The following is a 22,793-nucleotide window of genomic DNA, read 5'->3' on the forward strand; positions in this document are numbered from 1 at the left end:
AATTTATTTTTAGTACATATTGGAATATATATTTTTTTTCTTATTAGTAGTATTTGTTTGGTTCTACAAATCTATAATAAAATGTTAATTCAATATATTTTGGATGCTAATTCAATCCTCTTTTTTTTTTTTTTGCCATGAAAAATGTTACAAGATGGGGATGCATGGACTGGGATAAATTTGGTTTGGGGCGCAGAAGCTTTAGAATCACTGACTTCAAATACATGGGGAAGATGCAAATTAAATAAATTCATTTTTATTTTTTGGTACGTAGAAGCGTACTTAAAAAAACAATTTCTCCTTTGGTTGTAACTGCTTTATGTCAAAAATTTTAATTATCAAGTTAATTTCATGCAATAAACAGCTATATATTATTTTATTTTATCATTGGCACTGACATGAAATAATAACAAGTAATCAATAGTATGGTATCAGAGGTCTGAGGAAGGTACACTAGTGTGTGTGTGTGTGTGTGTGTGTGTGTGTGTGTGTGTGTGTGTGGGTGTGTGTGTACTCACCTAGTTGTACTCACCTAGTTGAGGTTGCGGGGGTCGAGTCCGAGCTCCTGGCCCCGCCTCTTCACTGATCGCTACTAGGTCACTCTCCCTGAGCCGTGAGCTTTATCATACCTCTGCTTAAAGCTATGTATGGATCCTGCCTCCACTACATCGCTTCCCAAACTATTCTACTTACTGACTACTATGTGACTGAAGAAATACTTCCTAACATCCCTGTGATTCATCTGTGTCTTCAGCTTCCAACTGTGTCCCCTTGTTACTGTGTCCAATCTCTGGAACATCTTGTCTTTGTCCACCTTGTCAATTCCTCTCAGTATTTTGTATGTCGTTATCATGTCCCCCCTATCTCTCCTGTCCTCCAGTGTCGTCAGGTTGATTTCCCTTAACCTCTCCTCGTAGGACATACCTCTTAGCTCTGGAACTAGTCATGTTGCAAACCTTTGCACTTTCTCTAGTTTCTTTACGTGCTTGGCTAGGTGTGGGTTCCAAACTGGTGCCGCATACTCCAATATGGGCCTAACGTTCACGGTGTACAGGGTCCTGAACAATTAATTATAAAGATGTCGGAATGCTGTCCTGAGGTTTGCTAGGCGCCCATATGCTGCAGCAGTTATTTGGTTGATGTGCACTTCAGATGTGCCTGGTGTTATACTCACCCCAAGATCGTTTTCCTTGAGCGAGGTTTGTAGTCTCTGGCCCCCCTAGACTGTATTCCGTCTGCAGTCTTCTTTGCCCTTCCCCAATCTTCATGCCTTTGCACTTGGTGGGGTTGAACTTCAGGAGCCAATTGCTGGACGAGGTCTGCAGCCTGTCCAGATCCCTTTGTAGTTCTGCCTGGTCTTCGATCCTTTGAATTCTTCTCATCAACTTCACGTCATCTGCAAACAGGGACACCTCGGAGTCTATTCCTTCCGTCATGTCGTTCACAAATACCAGAAACAGCACTGGTCCTAGGACTGACCCCTGTGGGACCCCGCTAGTCACAGGTGCCCACCCTGACACCTCGCCACGACCATGACTCGCTGCTGTCTTCCTGACAAGTATTCACTGATCCATTATAGTGCCTTCCCTGTTATCCCTGCTTGGTCCTCCAGTTTTTGCACTAATCTCTTGTGTGGAACTGTGTCAAACGCCTTCTTGCAGTCCAAGAAAATGCAATCCACCCACCCCTCTCTCTCTCTCTCTCTCTTGTCTTACTGCTGTCACCATGTCATAGAGCTCCAGTAGGTTTGTGACACAGGATTTCCCGTCCCCGAAACCATGTTGGCTGCTGTTGTTGAGATCATTCCTTTCTAGGTGTTCCACCACCTAGATGTGGTGTGTGTGTGTATGTGTGTGTGTGTGTGTGTGTGTGTGTGTGTGTGTGTGTGTGTGTGTGTGTGTGTGTGTGTGTGTGTGTGTGTGTGTGTGTGTGTGTGTGTACTCACCTAGTTGAGGTTGCGGGGGTCGAGTCCGAGCTCCTGGCCCCGCCTCTTCACTGATCGCTACTAGGTCACTCTCCCTGAGCCGTGAGCTTTATCATACCTCTGCTTAAAGCTATGTATGGATCCTGCCTCCACTACATCGCTTCCCAAACTATTCCACTTACTGACTACTCTGTGGCTGAAGAAATACTTCCTAACATCCTTGTGATTCATCTGTGTCTTCAGCTTCCAACTGTGTCCCCTTGTTATTGTGTCCAATCTCTGGAACATCCTGTCTTTGTCCACCTTGTCAATTCCTCTCAGTATTTTGTATGTCGTTATCATGTCCCCCCTATCTCTCCTGTCCTCCAGTGTCGTCAGGTTGATTTCCCTTAACCTCTCCTCGTAGGACATACCTCTTAGCTCTGGGACTAGTCTTGTTGCAAACCTTTGCACTTTCTCTAGTTTCTTCACGTGCTTGGCTAGGTGTGGGTTCCAAACTGGTGCCGCATACTCCAATATGGGCCTAACATACACGGTGTACAGGGTCCTGAATGATTCCTTATTAAGATGTCGGAATGCTGTTCTGAGGTTTGCTAGGCGCCCATATGCTGTAGCAGTTATTTGGTTGATGTGCGCTTCAGGAGATGTGCCTGGTGTTATACTCACCCCAAGATCTTTTTCCTTGAGTGAGGTTTGTAGTCTCTGACCCCCTAGACTGTACTCCGTCTGCGGCCTTCTTTGCCCTTCCCCAATCTTCATGACTTTGCACTTGGTGGGATTGAACTCCAGGAGCCAATTGCTGGACCAGGTCTGCAGCCTGTCCAGATCCCTTTGTAGTTCTGCCTGGTCTTCGATCGAGTGAATTCTTCTCATCAACTTCACGTCATCTGCAAACAGGGACACCTCAGAGTCTATTCCTTCCGTCATGTCGTTCACAAATACCAGAAACAGCACTGGTCCTAGGACTGACTGTGTGTGTGTGTGTGTGTGTGTGTGTGTGTGTGTACCATATGGGGTTTCTGTCAACACTGCTGCTGGCAAAAGAAATCAAATTTCTGGTGAATTTTAAATTTTTACATTTGATAAAGCTATTAATTGTCATGTTTGAGTACAAGGAGTATAACACACAATTCATCTTGGAGGATGAAAGATAAATTATTATTTATGTAGGTCCAACATTCTTGGTAGGAACAATATTGTTCAATCTGTTACATCAACATTTCCAGCTGCACTGGTGGGTTGGTTTAGGAAGCCATGTATTATATACAGTGTGCACCTGATGTAGGTAAAACGTCATATTAATGAAGGTTTCCTTTTGCTGTATGTGTATATTTATCTTCTTGTTTATTGATCATTCTATGATAATTAAGGAACAGTTTAAAGGAAACCCAAAATTTTAGAGTGCAATAACAAAGCAAATAATAAATATATTACCTGTAAATGTGATCATCAGCTTCAATTTCAAGTACTATTCCTCTTTCTCTTACATGTGAATAACAGATAACCTAAAATAAAAAAAAATTATATGTTTAACTGAGAAATAAGTGGAAAACAGAAAAAGAAGAAAACTGTTATAACTATGACCATAATTTTCCGAGGGGTGGACCGGTAAGCCAGCGGGAGGCCTCGGTTAGATGACCAAAAGCTCCAACAACCGGTCGTCATCTAACCAAAACCTGCATCAGGAAACACTTGTCCTGTTTCCTGACGAACCTTACCTAACCTAACCTAGTGATAAATAATAGTTTGCTTGTAATAATTTATACCACAAGAGGAATGGGGTTTAGGATGTCTTACATAATCTCAGCAGCCAGGACAATGTCTACAGGATAATTTTGTTCCAATATTAATGGTGGTATAAATTGTTCATGACACCTAAACACGTAAGACTATCTATATATCTAGTCATTTTTGAGATGATTTGACTTTTATTTCCTAATAATCGGTAAATGTACTTCGTTAAATGTGCGCATAGAAAATAAGTTAGAAATGTATGAATTGCATTAAGATGATCAACTGAGGGAGCTCAGGGCACTTACGACAGTAAATATTAAAAAAAATCATGTACTGTAAAATAAAAATCGTTAAAATCCACACTCTTAAAATTTTTAACAATTTGTTATTATCCATTCAGATGTAAGACAATTTCTAGCAATTTATAATATAATAAGATTTGGCATCAGAAAAGAACAACTAAATTAAATAGTTTTGAAATATAAAAAGTACTTTTCAGTGTAATGGGGCTGTTTAGTCCTCTAGTAACAACCATCTTCACAACAAATTCTCATCAGGGACTATCTGCCTCTGTTCACTTGACAATACAATACAAAATAATTAAGCACGTATAAAAAATCTACACTGTGTGTAATAAAAGATAATTCACCTCAAAGACAGAAGTCCATGGTTTGCAGCCTCTGAATATGTTGGATCCCTGACGGATGATGCAGCTGTCAACTTCATCATTGCCAGTCACTCTAAGACTGATCACGCCCTGTATAAACAAGAAATATAAGTCAGTTATAAATCTCAGTAGTTGTTTTCGGGTGTGACATTTGTAAACATCATCTGGAATATATTAACAAAATTAAGCGTATTACAAAACTGTCTTCTTAAGCTATTTAGCATTCTGCTGTCACAAACCTTGACCTTAGAATGAATAAAACCAAATATGTTAATGCACATACAAGAAGAATATGATAATTTCATAGAAACAAACACGTTATCTTTATTCATTATTAGGTATCCGCAAAGTTGTACCCTTAAGAAGATGCCTGATTTTTTTTTCTCCAACTTTTCGAATTTATTTCTCTACTTTATCCAATAGGCTTAAAAAATTCAACACCTGTTTACAGTAACGAGTACCAAATTCTTGGGACAATTGTTATGTTCGCGTGCCCTTTTTTCTAAGTTGTTGGATTCATTCCCATCCTCCTATGATGGTTATCATAACTTCCAAAACCCTCGGTGGCGTAGCTCGAAATATTCAGAATAAGGTACTAAGAAATTCGACGACGTAAAATTCAGATGTGTGGGAATAGATTTGCCAACTGTATGTACAAAATAGTGTGAAGTTTTTATCCCGTTTAATAATTTTTCCATTTACCTCTTGAATGGCTTCAACATTTAATGGTTAATACATCTTAGGGCCAGGATAGTACCTATTAAGTTTCGTTTCCATGTACCTAAATTTGTGGATGTAGTAAAATAATAATACATAAAACGGAATCATTGTCAACCGTGTAGCCGTGTATAAACGTAAGTAACCATTCTTACAGTATTCATTACCTTTGTAACTTGTGAGTTCATTACCTTGTACCTAGTTGAGCCATCAAAACTTTGGGGCCCAGTCCCTGGACCCATTACGTACCTCTGCAATCTGTAAATACCTTTGTAACTTGTCATGATTGTGACTAGACCTACCTGGAGTTCATTACCTTTGTAAATTGTGAGTTCATTACCTTTGTAAATTGTGAATTCATTACCTCTGTAACTTGCTCAGCTATCAAAACTTTGGAGTCCAGTCCCTGGACCAATTATGTACCTCTGTAATCTTTTGACTACCGCCCACAGGATGGGTATGGGGTTCATAATAAACATATTAAACTTAAACTTAACTGTCATCCGTGCCATAACTGGAAAATGACTTACTGCTCGACTTCAAATTTTCACCGCTGATGTGATTTCCAGAACACAAGATTCACGCTGCCATGTGTCCTAATTTGCCATTTTTATTCAATACAGAGTGATATTCATTTTTTATTCAGTAACTAAAGAATGCTTCTTCTGATTGGCTTCGAAATATTATAGACGATGCATTCTCTAAGAATGGTGAGAACCCATGAATCTAAAATTTTACTGAAATAGTAAGAAACTTGAAATCAGATCAATTACTGAAGAAAAACTTTGCTAATCGGCTTCAACTTATACCGTTAGTGGGCTTTATTAAAACAGCTTGTCACTCACTCTGAACTGTGTAAATTTCAATTTCCCATTTTATTAAGCAGTGTTTCCCATGTAAAATACAAATAACCCGCATTTAGGAAAGGAGAAAGTAATGACTTAGAACACAAACAAATCGATGGTCCAACTCGGCTTCACTGACAAGTCAATAGTCAAGGATCGGTCTGAAAGGTCGTCATTACTTTCCCTCTTCTGCTTCAACATTCGTGAAGACATAGTCTTGACAGGGGCGTCATAATCTTGCCACGACCCGTCAGAGGCTGCCGAAGGAGTGTCTGAGGAATGGTGAGGTAGGGGCACAGCAAGGTGGCTGCTGCCGCCGTACAGAATAGAATGTAAATGAGAAAAGTAAACTTTTTATTTTTAAAGTTTAACGAGGGAAGACATTCCTATATTATTATTAGAGAGCGCCTTATTCGATCGGATTGCGTAATGTATCTTCAGCAATATTAGTGGCTCTATTTACATGTGTAGGCTGACATTTGCACAATGCTACGTAGGCCATTCTCAAATTTTATTTTATGATGATAGGTGGAGACAGGCGTCTATGATCGGCTTCAAACTTTCAGGTGTTGTTTCCTACTTAGAAGAAGGTTGATATATTTAATGGATTATGTTGATCCTATTTTGCCAATTTTAATCTAGAAATGTTGTAGTATTACCTGGAGTTTACCTGGAGAGGGTTTCGGGGTCAACGCCCCCGCGGCTCGGTCTGAGACCTGGCCTCACGGTGGATCAGGGTCTGATCAACCAGGCTTTTACTACTGGCCGCACGCAAGCTGACGTACGAACCACAGCCCGGTTGGTCAGGTACCAACTTTAGGTACCTGTCCAATGCCTTCTTAAAGACAGCCAGGGGTCTATTGGTAATCCCCCTTATGTATGCTGCGAGGCAGTTGAACAGTGTTGGGCCCCGGACACTTATTGTGTTGTCTTTCAATGTACTCGTGGCGTCCCTGCTTTTCATTGGGGGAATGTTGCATCTCCTGCCGAGTCTTTAGTTTACTTTTTTGTACTATTTTTGCCTTGATGCTGATGAGGGGCTCTTGATCCAAGGAATTGGGCTTATCTTTGCCTTGCAAAGATAGAAGTTGAATGACTCGTAATCCACAGGCGCTATATGACCCCTACGTATTTAGTGCTTTCCGCTGATTCAAATATAACAATTGAGAACGGCATCAATCTTTAGTGGTTGATGCATCGTATGAAAAAGAGATTGTTTCAGGGGTTCAAGCTGTGTAGGCAAAAATTTTGCTGGATTCTGTCCAATAACTGGAAAACGCTTCTTCTGGTCAGTTTTTAACTTTCAGTTGTGATGTGTTTTCCTCAGAGGAAACTCTTCATGTTTGGCTGAGTAAGTTATCATGTGACAATTTTATTAATCAACTTGGTTTCTGTGAAACATTTAATGAATGTCTCTTCTAATAAAAAATAAAGCAGTGTATGACTTTATTTGGTTATCCTGGGCAAAATCAGCTGATGTTCCTCTAACACCTGTGTGCTCTCCAGATCATTCTTAAACATTTGTAAGTTATGTACGTTAATCAAACATAAAACTTATTTATTTACTGTACTTACTTTCTTCAAAGGTGGTCACTCTTACTTGGAGAAAATTTTGGAATGATTTAAGCCTCAATAGGTCCTAATTAGATTTTTTGGAAACTGGAAATACTGTTTTTCATGCCATAATTTTTGAGTGTCGTATCTATTTAGCATCAACTTTTCCAAGTTGATAATTTAATAGCGCAACGTCCGAGCGACGTCAAGCTTAATGTTCTTGTATATTTTAGGATTTTTTTCTTTGAAAGATCTGAATTATATTTGAACATTATAATGTTTTAATTTACCATTATTACTGAAGAAACTTGAAATTAATTTCCTTAAGATGCCTTTGATTCACTTCAAATCTTCAACGCTAATTAATATTCAACCGCATTATCATCTTACGCCGTACTCAACACAAATCCAGTCTCGTGCACTGAGGCACAGGGGACTGGGGTTATGGAATACTTTTATCTTTATAGGATCACGCAGCGACCTAAATACACCTAATTGCTTTTAGTACATTATGTAGCAAATTAGGTATTTCAGATTATATAAATGCCTCAACTTGCTACTGAATACTGTTCACAATTACTCACACGTGCCATCTGTCTATGTTAACAGTTTTATTTATAACAATTAAAGAAACCTAATCCAATGCTGAAATAGATACAAATGCAAAATAAAAGTTTAAGACAACGTTACCCCTGAGTAACAGGCTTTCTAAAAACATATTACACAGGCGAAACATCAGTCTCAATTCAAGTTCTGTTACGCATATATAGCTACTTCAACCAGCTTGACAGAGATGTGCTATCTCTATCCATCGTAATCTATACTGAGCTTACCACATACATAATTAACTAACACAGACCACATAAAAACAATCATCTGACCAAATCATCTTAAATGAAATGTGCATAATAAAGATATTAAACTAAAGTGTGTGTGTGTGTGTGTGTGTGTGTGTGTGTGTGTGTGTGTGTGTGTGTGTGTGTGTGTGTGTGTGTGTGTGTGTGTGTGTGTGTGTGTGTGTGTGTGTGTGTGTGTGTGTGTGTGTGTGTGTGTGTGTGTGTGTGTGTGTGTGTGTGTGTGTGTGTGTGTGTGTGTGTGTGTGTGTATGTGTGTGTGTGAGTGTCAGTGTCAGTGTCAGTGTCAGTGTGTGTGTGTGTGTGTGTGTGTGTGTGTGTGTGTGTGTGTGTGTGTGTGTGTGTGTGTGTGTGTGCGCGTGTGTGTGTGTGTGTGTGTGTGTGTGTGTGTGTGTGTGTGTGTGTGTGTGTGTGTGTGTGTGTGTGTGTGTGACTCAACAATCAATATTTGCACCAATAACTCATTACAGTTGTGACCGGGTGTGGAAGTGTGAATTGCTCATTACTCTATAATTTGTTCATGATTGTAGCCATGTATAAACGTAAGTAACCATTCTTACAGAATTCATTACCTTTGTAACTTGTGAGCTCATTACCTTTGTACCTAGTTCAGCTATCAAAACTTTGGGGGCCCAGTCCCTGGACCCATTACGTACCTCTGTAATCTGTAAATACCTTTGTAACTTGTCATGATTGTGACCAGACCTACCTGGAGTTCATTACCTTTGTAAATTGTGAGTTCATTACCTTTGTAAATTGTGAGTTCATTACCTCTGTAACTTGCTCAGCTATCAAAACTTTGGAGCCCAGTCCCTGGACCAATTATGTACCTCTGTAATCTTTTGACTACCGCCCACAGGATGGGTATGGGGTGCATAATAAACATATTAAACTAAAAAAAAATAACTATCTTAAATCTCACATTAAGGTTCAGTATGGGAAGAGAGATACACTCACCTCTGGTGTTGGTGATTTGTATTCTTCAACACTGAGAGCCTTTTCATCCAGTGACAAATCATATGACCATGAAATTGCTTCTTTTACACTATCTATTAAATTCTTGCTGTGAAAATATAAAGCATTATACATGCAGCATTGACAGTCAAAAGTTGAATACCAAAGTTAGGAAAATGTACCTTAGCAAAAAGACTCCAAAGTTAATTTGTTAGATGCTTCATGCTTATTTGTTAATGTCTTCACAGAAATTAAACAGTTAATATTCTGGTCTTCTATATTATTCACAGTAGATACACAATATACAAAACACTATTACTGTGGAAATTTTTGAATTTTCCTAAATTTAGCATGTGTAAATTTGAATAATACAAATTGTGTAATAAACTGTGATGCTGATTTGACCTTTTCGAGAAATTTCGAGTGACGGGAGGAGGTAGAACAGCCACTGAGTGACCCCGCGGGGAGGACGCCATAATGAATTTAATGTGTGAACACTGGACTGAATTGTGCAATGTCATCAGGCATTCTCGAAGGTCAACTGGTGTATATCAGCCTCAATCCATGATTTAGAAATTGCTGACATGTTCCTGCTGAAGAACTGGGATAGTGTGGAAAACGAAAAAAGGGGGATGCCATTTGTAATTTGTGAACACTGGTTGTTGTGGGAAATTCTGCTATAATTCGGCGTCTTCCGAGCCAAACTGGGGGGTTTTAACCTGAATTTGTAATAGGAACCTGTGTTAATTTCCTCTGCTGAAGAATTGGGACAGGAAATTTGCAGGACCTCAAGAATTATGTGTGGATGGCAGAAGATAAGGAATAAGACCATCACTCACAGGGAAGTGCACCAATAGTTCTTGCATTTAGATCTCTAGCTGGCCATTGTAGGGTCTAGGTGTCAGGCTGGTGTTGTGGTGTGATCCATCTACAGTAATTACATGGCAAGTGGTAATACAAGTTTCTTTTGTGTACTCAGCAAGCCGAATCATATACAGTCCACAATTTTAATTTACCAGAGTAGCTGGTCTTAATATTGTATTAATTTAATGTCAGGACCAGCATTTTGTGAAAGTTATGAAGAAGCGGGCATCAAGGGAGTTAAAATTTGGCAACCTACTGTGACTTAAATTCAACTTATCTCACCCAAATTACTTGCACAAAATAATTCAGGTAATACTCTGTAAACCTCATGCTCACAAAATAATAATTCAATACTACTGCATTGTATAGTCTTTCATAACTTTTTTCGACTTGCTGTATTCTGTGGGCCAGCACTTACACTCCACCTTCTCCATAATAATAGGTTTCTTTCTAAATGATGCATAATTTTTTTTTCAGGAATCAATCTTAGGGTATAATAAGGTCCAGAATAGAAAAAAGAAGGTAAATTGAGTAATAAAGTCTGAAAATTAACCGAATTTCTTAGGTTGACAGAAGCCTCACAGTGACACTATCTCTTTCGAGAAGAAAATCTGATAGACTCATAACAAAGTTAAAATTAATAATATCATTCCAAAATTTTGATGACATTATACTACTACCAAAATTCTAGCAAAAAAAAAAAAAAAAAAATTCTGCTTTGCGATGACAAAAAAAAAAAAAAAAAAAAATCAGGAAGTTCCAGTATCGCAAGAATTTTCCCAGTATATTAGAATTATCTGAATCCTGTTTACCGATACATATATTTGTGAAAAATGGGTTAATATAATTTAAATAAATAGTTTTCGTCTTATGTGTGGCAAGAGGGCAGAAGAGAACCCACAAATCCAATGTTGCTTATTCATGGGACAGATTTTTAAGTCATAAATGTTCTTACAAGATTCAAAAGTCTGGATTCCTAGTACATCAGGTTCTAATTCACTGAAACAAAAAATGCAGAATGCTATATACAATAAATTTCAGTAAAATACATTAACTAACGAATAGGACACATGCACAATATCTAAGTATATTTTGTGGACGTTTCGCCATACAAAATAGATACCCAGGTGTTGCGCAGGTGTTTAAATCATCTTCTTGTCGGTACTGTGTACCATTCATATAATAGATTAATTGAATTAAGATATTTTATTTTTGCAGGGAAGAATTCTTATACGGTACGGTATGCTGATCAAGCTGCTTATCATTACACCTCACTGCATGGAAAAGTAACTTAAAAAATGTAAGTTACAGGCATTTTACACACAATAGAAATATATTAATACAACATTAATTATGATTAGCAATTATTTTCCAAGAAATAAAGAGACCAGTAGCAGGGAAGCAATTACTGCCACATTTCACCCATGGTTAAGCTTTATCAAGTTTTTTTTTGCCCTCACTTTACGTGGAGTCGCTTTGTACAAATTCACTATCCTGCGACATTACTTATCAGGGATTTATTATGTGGTAAAAAAAATCTTATGCTGTGTGCTTTTCGCTCGTAAGTAATCACCCAATCCCAGCACCACTTGATTTTTTTAATTATATTACTTTAAATATAACTTCAAAATGGTTTTATTAATATTCATAAAAAAAATTAACAGAAAACAGATTTTGGACATGATGAATCCAGTGAGCCGATTTCGAAGAAAATTCTAGGGTTAGTTTTCAGTTACGTCCTGTGCCCCCCCCCCCCCCCCCCCAAAATAGCGACCTGGTAGAAGGTTGGTAGACAGCAACCACCTAGGGAGGTACTACCGTCCTGACAAATGAGTGAAAAAGAAACGTGCAATTGTTTTACAGAATGGTAGCATTGCTGGTGTCTGTTTTCTGTCTCATCAGCATGCAAGACGATAGTTGCACCTTGCTATTTGTACTTACATCTAGTATATACTACACATTCAGTTGTAAATGTACATGTATGTGTACACACTCATCTGAGTTTTCTTCCACTCTCAATAGTTCTTGTTTTTATAGTGTTTCCTTTCATCTCCATGGTAAAGTGGATAAGCATTCGTCCTCCACAAGTCATGCATGTTGTAAAAGGCGACTAAAATGCTGGGAGCAAGAGGCTAACAATCCCTTCTCCTGCATAAATTACTAAAATGACGAAGGAGAAAAAACTGAAGGTTGGTTTGAATGTGCGTTCGTGTTCTATGGACGCGAAGAAAGAACTGATTATAAATATTATGAATGAAACAAGATCGATGTCCTAGCTCCAAGCGAACTGAATCTAAAGGAAGTAAAAGAATTTCATTGGGAAGATGCTAATGGGATTAGATCAGCTGTATCTCTGAAAATCAGAACTAAGGAAGAAGCAGTGTATAAAATCAAGAATTACGTGAAATTAAATAAAGGTGGGATGTGAGAAATGGGTAATAGTAAGTGTTTCTGTTCTTAGAGAAGAGAGAAAAGAGAGAGAGATTTTGGGAAATGTTAAGTGAGTGTTTTTGAACCAGGTGGGAAAATAGTGGGAGAACTGCTGTAGAGGGCGTAACATGTAAGTCTGGAGTGCCAAGGGTAAATTATAGTGAGGAACCTCTAATTGAGCTATGTATAGAAAGGGGTTTGGTAATAGCTAATACTTATTTTAAGAAAAAGAGGATAAATAAGTATACTAGTTTCGATATAGGGCGTGATGATAGCAGCATGTTGGATTATGTATTAGTAGATGAAAAGTTGACGGGTACGCTTCTGGACTGCAAATTTTTTAGAGGAGCTACAGATATATCAGATCATTATTTAGCTGTAGCTAGAGTGAGAGTAAGAGGATGGAGCACAAGGAGAAAGTCATTGGTGGGTAATAGAGAAGTGAAAGTTTATAAATTAAAGGAGATAGGGCAAGATTTGAGCGACTATTAGGAGAAAGATATGCTAGCTAGAATACAGGTAATGAGGAGCTGGTTGAGAGGAAATTGGGTAGATTTGAGAATGAAGTGTTAGAGTGCACAACAGAAGTTTGTATGTTTTTTTTTTTTTTTTTTTTTTTTATCACACCGGCCGATTCCCACCAAGGCAGGGTGGCCCGAAAAAGAAAAACTTTCACCATCATTCACTCCATCACTGTCTTGCCAGAAGGGTGCTTTACACTACAGTTTTTAAACTGCAACATTAACACCCCTCCTTCAGAGTGCAGGCACTGTACTTCCCATCTCCAGGACTCAAGTCCGGCCTGCCGGTTTCCCTGAATCCCTTCATAAATGTTACTTTGCTCACACTCCAACAGCACGTCAAGTATTAAAAACCATTTGTCTCCATTCACTCCTATCAAACACGCTCAAGCATGCCTGCTGGAAGTCCAAGCCCCTCGCACACAAAACCTCCTTTACCCCCTCCCTCCAACCCTTCCTAGGCCGACCCCTACCCCGCCTTCCTTCCACTACAGACTGATACACTCTTGAAGTCATTCTGTTTCGCTCCATTCTCTCTACATGTCCGAACCACCTCAACAACCCTTCCTCAGCCCTCTGGACAACAGTTTTGGTAATCCCGCACCTCCTCCTAACTTCCAAACTACGAATTCTCTGCATTATATTCACACCACACATTGCCCTCAGACATGACATCTCCACTGCCTCCAGCCTTCTCCTCGCTGCAACATTCATCACCCACGCTTCACACCCATATAAGAGCGTTGGTAAAACTATACTCTCATACATTCCCCTCTTTGCCTCCAAGGACAAAGTTCTTTGTCTCCACAGACTCCTAAGTGCACCACTCACTCTTTTTCCCTCATCAATTCTATGATTCACCTCATCTTTCATAGACCCATCCGCTGACACGTCCACTCCCAAATATCTGAATACGTTCACCTCCTCCATACTCTCTCCCTCCAATCTGATATTCAATCTTTCATCACCTAATCTTTTTGTTATCCTCATAACCTTACTCTTTCCTGTATTCACCTTTAATTTTCTTCTTTTGCACACCCTACCAAATTCATCCACCAATCTCTGCAACTTCTCTTCAGAATCTCCCAAGAGCACAGTGTCATCAGCAAAGAGCAGCTGTGACAACTCCCACTTTGTGTGTGATTCTTTATCTTTTAACTCCACGCCTCTTGCCAAGACCCTCGCATTTACTTCTCTTACAACCCCATCTATAAATATATTAAACAACCACGGTGACATCACACATCCTTGTCTAAGGCCTACTTTTACTGGGAAAAAATTTCCCTCTTTCCTACATACTCTAACTTGAGCCTCACTATCCTCGTAAAAACTCTTCACTGCTTTCAGTAACCTACCTCCTACACCATACACTTGCAACATCTGCCACATTGCCCCCCTATCCACCCTGTCATACGCCTTTTCCAAATCCATAAATGCCACAAAGACCTCTTTAGCCTTATCTAAATACTGTTCACTTATATGTTTCACTGTAAACACCTGGTCCACACACCCCCTACCTTTCCTAAAGCCTCCTTGTTCATCTGCTATCCTATTCTCCGTCTTACTCTTAATTCTTTCAATTATAACTCTACCATACACTTTACCAGGTACACTCAACAGACTTATCCCCCTATAATTTTTGCACTCTCTTTTATCCCCTTTGCCTTTATACAAAGGAACTATGCATGCTCTCTGCCAATCCCTAGGTACCTTACCCTCTTCCATACATTTATTAAACAATTGCACCAACCACTCCAAAACTATATCCCCACCTGCTTTTAACATTTCTATCTTTATCCCATCAATCCCGGCTGCCTTACCCCCTTTCATTTTACCTACTGCCTCACGAACTTCCCCCACACTCACAACTGGCTCTTCCTCACTCCTACAAGATGTTATTCCTCCTTGCCCTATACACGAAATCACAGCTTCCCTATCTTCATCAACATTTAACAATTCCTCAAAATATTCCTTCCATCTTCCCAATACCTCTAACTCTCCATTTAATAACTCTCCTCTCCTATTTTTAACTGACAAATCCATTTGTTCTCTAGGCTTTCTTAACTTGTTAATCTCACTCCAAAACTTTTTCTTATTTTCAACAAAGTTTGTTGATAACATCTCACCCACTCTCTCATTTGCTCTCTTTTTACATTGCTTCACCACTCTCTTAACCTCTCTCTTTTTCTCCATATACTCTTCCCTCCTTGCATCACTTCTACTTTGTAAAAACTTCTCATATGCTAACTTTTTCTCCCTTACTACTCTCTTTACATCATCATTCCACCAATCGCTCCTCTTCCCTCCTGCACCCACTTTCCTGTAACCACAAACTTCTGCTGAACACTCTAACACTACATTTTTAAACCTACCCCATACCTCTTCGACCCCATTGCCTATGCTCTCATTAGCCCATCTATCCTCCAATAGCTGTTTATATCTTACCCTAACTGCCTCCTCTTTTAGTTTATAAACCTTCACCTCTCTCTTCCCTGATGCTTCTATTCTCCTTGTATCCCATCTACCTTTTACTCTCAGTGTAGCTACAACTAGAAAGTGATCTGATATATCTGTGGCCCCTCTATAAACATGTACATCCTGAAGTCTACTCAACAGTCTTTTATCTACCAATACATAATCCAACAAACTACTGTCATTTCGCCCTACATCATATCTTGTATACTTATTTATCCTCTTTTTCTTAAAATATGTATTACCTATAACTAAACCCCTTTCTATACAAAGTTCAATCAAAGGGCTCCCGTTATCATTTACACCTGGCACCCCAAACTTACCTACCACACCCTCTCTAAAAGTTTCTCCTACTTTAGCATTCAAGTCCCCTACCACAATTACTCTCTCACTTGGTTCAAAGGCTCCTATACATTCACTTAACATCTCCCAAAATCTCTCTCTCTCCTCTGCATTCCTCTCTTCTCCAGGTGCATACACGCTTATTATGACCCACTTCTCGCATCCAACCTTTACTTTAATCCACATAATTCTTGAATTTACACATTCATATTCTCTTTTCTCCTTCCATAACTGATCATTTAACATTACTGCTACCCCTTCCTTTGCTCTAACTCTCTCAGATACTCCAGATTTAATCCCATTTATTTCCCCCCACTGAAACTCTCCTACCCCCTTCAGCTTTGTTTCGCTTAGGGCCAGGACATCCAACTTCTTTTCATTCATAACATCAGCAATCATCTGTTTCTTGTCATCCGCACTACATCCACGCACATTTAAGCAACCCAGTTTTATAAAGTTTTTCTTCTTCTCTTTTTTAGTAATTGTATACAGGAGAAGGGGTTACTAGCCCATTGCTCCCGGCATTTTAGTCGCCTCATACGACACGCATGGCTTACGGAGGAAAGATTCTTTTCCACTTCCCCATGGACAATAGAAGAAATAAAAAAGAACAAGAGCTATTTAGAAAAAGGAGAAAAACCTAGATGTATGTATATATATATATGCATGTGCGTGTCTGTGAAGTGTGACCAAAGTGTTAGTAGGAGTAGCAAGATATCCCTGTTATCTTAGCGTGTTTATGAGACAGAAAAAGAAACCAGCAATCCTACCATCATGCAAAACAATTACAGGTTTTTGTTTCACAGTCATCTGGCAGGACGGTAGTACTTCCCTGGGTGGTTGCTGTCTACCAACCTACTGTATGTATAGATTAGATTTTGCCACTGAAGTGGCTAGTTTATTGTGCATCCCATATCCATCCTGTGGACGGTAGCGCAAGAGCATATGAATACACAAAAGGCCTAGTTCCTAGGCCTTTTGTGTATCCATATGCTCTTGGGTTAACAGGAATACATATGGATTTATATCTACATATCTATAGTTCAATTATCTGTTACAAGCAAATTTAGGAAATTTGCTTAGTATATCTGGTATCTTATTTTCATTAATAAGATATCTTGACATGTCACATAGGTTATTATATTGTTTATCTCTGTATTCCTCAATAAGTGGACAATTAAGCACATAGTGTTCAAGAGAGTGACCATATGCCTGATCACATAATTTACATTTAGTTTGATCATCATGTGTGTGTCTCCCAAACTGCCAGAAGTACTTGTAACCAAGCCTAAGCCTAGCCACTACAACAACAGTCAGTCTGTTCACATTGCAAGTTGCTCCATAAACATACTTATCTATGTTCATGTTATCATAGTGGGTTATAGATCTACTCAGGCTTCTAACTGCATTCCTATAACAATCATTTTCATTATTTACTTCTCTCCTAACATTATTTCTAATGCTAGACACAGATATACCAAAGTCATATTCTGCATTCTCCTTCTGGGTACTCTTGGCTAACATATCAACTTTATCATGAAGGAGTAATCCAATGTACACTAATTCCTTTGTCCCTGATTTTTGAGTATCTATACCTGGCTTCTCCAATGAGCATGTTGTTGGAGTCATTATATGAGTTAAGAGCATTTAGTGATGACATAGAATCAGTAATGATGATAGAGTGTCATAGGTTAGCTTTAGCGCCATTAGGATTGCAAACAGTTCAGTTTGCAGTGTAGACGCCCAGTTGTTAATTCTTATGCCTAGTTCAACAAGTTTATTATCGTTCTTAACTAGGGAGGTGGCAACAAAAGGAGATGTAGCCCTGCCAGAAGACTCCTGTTTAGATAACTTGTGATAACTTATTACTTCCAGCTAGGCGAGAAATTTCTTCTTGAGCAGTTGCTTTAACAAGTGATTTAATGAAGGGATTACTAGCAATGAGCTTCTTGGGAGGGGCTTGCAGGTATGTGATATTAAATGAACACATCTTCCATGGAGGGGTGAAATGCTCTTGTTGTCTACAGTGATACAGTTCATGCAGGTTATAAAACTTAATGCAATTGCACGTTTTCACAATCCATTTAGATCTGTGTGTATTTACTTTTAGACACTTAGTAAGGTTCATTGTGACAGTGTCTGGTTCATTTCTTAACATTCTAATACCGAGTATAGTGTTAATCTCAACAATCCTATCACTGATACTAGAAATACCTAGCTCCTTCCTCATATTAAGAACCTTTGTAGATTTGGGACAACCAAGAATAATTCTGAGAGCTTCATTTTGCATTAACTCCAAAGGTCGGAGAGAACTTTCTCTAGCTAATATCAACATGGGAGCAGCATAATCAATTAAGGACCTAACATAGGCTATGTACATCATTCTCATGATTCTCACATTAGCATCATAGTTGGGATTGTAGCCAGCAACAACTTTGAGAGCATTTAACCTATCTTTGCATTTCTTATTTAGTTGTGGTATAGTGGATTTGTTAAAGGGTACATCTACATCAAGATATCTGTAAGTTTAAACGTAGCTAATGCTTTCACCCTGCAAATAGATGGGTGGGGGATGTTGTTTGCTTGTTAATATCTTTGTTTTAGAGGAAGATATTATGAGGCCTAGTCGATTACAAATTGCCTGAACTTCATTAAGAATGGTATTCATCTTCTTATGCCCTGTTGTGTGGATCATGATGTCATCAGCATAGCTTACAGCTATATGTTTAGGTGAGGCAGGTAGAGCATTTAGGAGAGCATTAATCAGAATATTAAATAGCATGGGACTAAGAACTCCTCCCTGCGGTGTACCTAAAGACATTTCTTTAGGCTCACTTCTAAATCCTTGATAAAGGACAGAGGATACTCTATTTGACAGGTATCCTATTATCCAGCAGAGTAAGCTACCACCAATATTCATTTTGGCTAGTTCATGTAGTATAATGGTTCTGTTTGCGATATCAAATGCAGATTTTAGATCAAGAAATGTGGTAAAACTAGTAGAGGTGTGTGCAGTGAGAAAGGTGGAAATACAGTTCTGCACACTTTTACCTTTCATGAACCCATAGAGGTAGGGGGAAAGTTGGTGTCTGATTCTGTAGTACAGTCTTTTAAGTATCATTCTTTCAAAAGTTTTACAAAGACAACTAGTTAAGGAGATCGGTCTAAATGTATCAGGCTGTTGGGGCTTAGGGATAGGCGCAATAAGACTATTGGTCCAGGAAGTAGGAAGAACGCCCTCAATGTAACTGAGATTATACAGTGCCAACATAGGGTTATCAGGCACTTGCCTTAGAGTTCTGAGAATATCATAGGTTATACCATCCTCTCCAGGAGTAGTTGATCGACCTTTAGTTAATGCATTATCTAATTCATACTCGGTGAAGAGGCAGTCACTCTCATCAACATTTTGGTTCATAAAATTAATCAGTTTCAACATTTCTTCAGAAGCACTCTCTAAATTTGTTTTAATATGAGATAGAAGGTTTTCATCCCTGGATGTTTTGGACCACTCATTTATGATATCATTTGCTTTTTCAAGAGGGAAGGGATGAGCAACATTGCCAGTCCTTTTCCTGGTTATTTTATTTATACCTTTCCAAGCTAAACTTAAAGGGGTGGACCTATTTAATCCACTAACAAATTGTTCCCATTCCCGTTGCCTAAGTTCTTGCTTTTTATTCCTTGCATTTGTTAGTGCAGCTTGGAACGTTCTGAGCAGGTCTGGGGTTCTACATTCATGGTATAACCTAGCTGCATAGTGGTAATGAGAGAGTGGGAGAGGTTTTATAAAAAAATTGCTGATAACAAGAAAGAGCCTTGGTGGGATAAATAAGATGAGAAAGTCTAGGGCACAAGTGAATTTAACAATTAAAACAAAGAGGCTAACCACTGGAAGAGGAGTTGGAGACATTGGGAAAGTAAGGTAATGTCCAGAGGAGCTGTTGAATGTTGATTAAGGCAGAAAAGCAGTGATTTCCTGCATTGGGCAGGGAGGTAAAATACCTTTTAGAAGTCAAGAGGAGCCAGATATGAGAATGGGGGAAGTACCTGAGACAGTGGTATATGAATGAAAGGGTGGAAGGTACTTGGGGGTTAACACAGTTCCTTTGTATAACAGAAAAGTGGATAAAAAAAAGTGTAAGAATAATATGAGGATAAGACCTTTGAGTATACATGGTCAACTGTGTGGTACAGAATTATGGGTAAGACAGAGAGAAGGACTGCAGCAGAACAAGGAGGCTTTAGGAAGGGTAGGGAGTGTGTAGACCAAGTGTTTATTTACACTGAGGCATATAAGTGAACCAAACTCGGATAACGGTAACGAACTTTTCATCGCATTTATGGATTTAGAAAAGAGATGATAGGGTGGATAGGGAAGGAATGTGATAGCTATTACACAGTAATCAATAGGTGGTAGGTTACTTAAAGAAGTAAAAATCATTTATGTGGATAACAAGGTTAAAGTTCGAGTAAGTAGGAGAGAAGTAAATTATTTTCCAGTAAAAGTAGGCCTTTGACAGGGATGTGTGATATATCCATAGCTGCTTAACATATTTATTGATGGGGTTGTAAAAGAAGTGAACGCTAGTGTGTTGGGGAGAGGTGTGAGATAGAAAGATGGTGAATTTAGTACGGAGTGGGAATGTCACAGTTACTTTTTGCCGATGACACGGTTCTTTTGGAAGATTCTGAAGAGAAGTTGCTAAGGTTAACAAACGAATTTGGGAGGTTATATGAAAGAATATAATTAAAAGCGAGATTTTCAAAAAATATATAGGCAATGAGATATCCAACAGGCTTGCTTGTGAGTGTTAGATAGGAGTGAGTGAAGGCAAGTGATTTGTATGATTTGAAGTGGTGTTGGAATGTGAAGGTAACATTTATGAAGGGATTCAGGGAAACCGGTTAATCAGATTTGAGTCTTTGGAGGTGAGAAGTGCAGTGCCTCTACTCAGAAGGAGGGGTGGAGATGTTGCAGTTTGGAGTGTCGTCTGAACTGTAATGGTCAGCGATTGATTGAATGGGTGACAGAGAAAGTGTTTTCTTCTTTATCGGGTCACGTTACCTCAGTGGGAGACAGCCGGAGTGTTAAAAAGAAACTGGTTAAAATTTATTTTTAACATCTCTTAAACATTTTGACATTCTTAAAAAAAGAGAGATTTGGACATGGTAAATTCGTAGAGCCTATCCTGTATGAAATCCTATGGTTGCTTGTCCATTTAAGTGTCTGGGTACCTGGCCAGACCAGGTTGAGTTGCTCAAACACAAAGTCGGGGTTAAGGGTGGAGGGAGAGTGGAAATAGTAGAGAGATCTATATAGATTCATAACGTGAACTTCAGTCCCGACAAAGACAGTTTGGTTGGTGGGGAAAGAAGGGATTGTAAAACATATGTGGAATATGATTTCCATTTTATTCCATTTTTTTTTGTTTACCGATTGCATTTATATATTTGTCCATTCGTTACAGTAACCATTCTTACAGTATTCATTACCTTTGTAACTTGTGAGTTCATTACCTTTGTAACTTGTGAGTTCATTACCTTGTACCTAGTTCAGCCATCAAAACTTTGGAGCCCGGTCCCTGGACCCATTGTGTACCTCTGTAATCTGTAAATACCTTTGTAACTTGTCATGATTGTGACTAGACCTACCTGGAGTTCATTACCTTTGTAAATTGTGAGTTCATTACCTTTGTAAATTGTGAATTCATTACCTCTGTAACTTGCTCAGCTATCAAAACTTTGAGGCCCAGTCCCTGGACCAATTATGTACCTCTGTAATCTTTTGACTACCGCCCACAGGATGGGTATGGGGTGCATAATAAACATATTAAACTAACTAACGTTACCTATCTGGTATGCTCATAATTTTTTAGTAAACATAAAAAAAGAAATGTTGATTTTTCCCCGATTTTGATTTTACAGGGTTTTTAAAGTTATTTTAAATAAAATTTATATGACCATTTGGTGAATGTGTGGAACCTCATTTATTTCGTAAATGTTAGTCAACAAATGCGGAATTTGCAGAATTTCATAACGAATCCGTATCTTTTACAATCCATACAGGGTTAGCTTTATGTTAATTCATGCTCTTTATCAAGCTCTGTCTTGGGTATAACGTCGAAATAAATGGTTTTCCTGCTACTAGTATCCACTTGAGGGCTTATGTAACTGTTTACCTGATTATTGGCCAATTTGCCACACCCCTAAAATGAATGTTGACATCAGGGCTGGTGATGGGAACAATGCGTACATGACCCACAAATGGTGGATGAGGAAGTAAATGTTTTAGTATTATTCGAGCACTTCCTGTTATCTGTAACACAAAATTCAAGAAAATTATTTCTCAACCAAGTTTTGTTGTACAGAAAATAAATATCTGAAGGATAATCAAAAGAATCATTCTCATCCCTACCCAATCATTTACCTATTTAATGAGATGGACAGTTTCAGGAGAGGGATATGATGAAAGGTTCAAGACTGTAAATATGGCACAGTGTTCGAAATTCAACAAGGCCTTTGATAATTTCATACAAGAACTAGATTGATAAAAAGAGTAGAAGCAGATGGCTAACTGGTGGTATAGTTGACAGATAAACAACCGAGAATTTGCATGAATGGGAAGAAATAAGAATTGTGACCGATGACAAGTGGCATTCCACAATGATCATGGCTATATAGGGGAATACTGGTAATGGTGCCGATAGCACAAAAATAGGCTGAAAAATTGTGAAGACACCAGGAAGCTGCAGGATAGGGTAATATTGTTGTCATAAAATTGACAAATGCAGTTAATTGTGGACAACTGTGAGGCTTTAATACAAAAAAAGAGAGTTACTAGATCATTTATGAACTGAGTAATATAAAGCCTAATCCAATGAAATTTAAAAAAAGAATACTTGGAAGTTATAG

The 22,793-nt window shown here is 38.7% G+C and overlaps 1 protein-coding gene across 1 annotated transcript in view; it reads right to left on the reverse strand.

Annotated features, from left to right (window-relative positions):
• Positions 1-22,793, reverse strand: part of LOC128688902 (extended synaptotagmin-3) — a 43,933-nt gene that overhangs the window by 620 nt on the left and 20,520 nt on the right. The window contains exons 5-8 of the mRNA XM_070081359.1: positions 22,061-22,197; positions 9,253-9,358; positions 4,308-4,415; positions 3,359-3,429 (exon numbers count right to left, since the gene is read on the reverse strand). Coding sequence (XP_069937460.1) covers positions 3,359-3,429; positions 4,308-4,415; positions 9,253-9,358; positions 22,061-22,197 — 422 coding nt within the window. The remainder of the gene's footprint in view (positions 1-3,358; positions 3,430-4,307; positions 4,416-9,252; positions 9,359-22,060; positions 22,198-22,793) is intronic.

Source organism: Cherax quadricarinatus, unplaced genomic scaffold, assembly GCF_038502225.1.
Source record: "Cherax quadricarinatus isolate ZL_2023a unplaced genomic scaffold, ASM3850222v1 Contig2465, whole genome shotgun sequence".
Lineage (NCBI taxonomy): Eukaryota > Metazoa > Arthropoda > Malacostraca > Decapoda > Parastacidae > Cherax > Cherax quadricarinatus.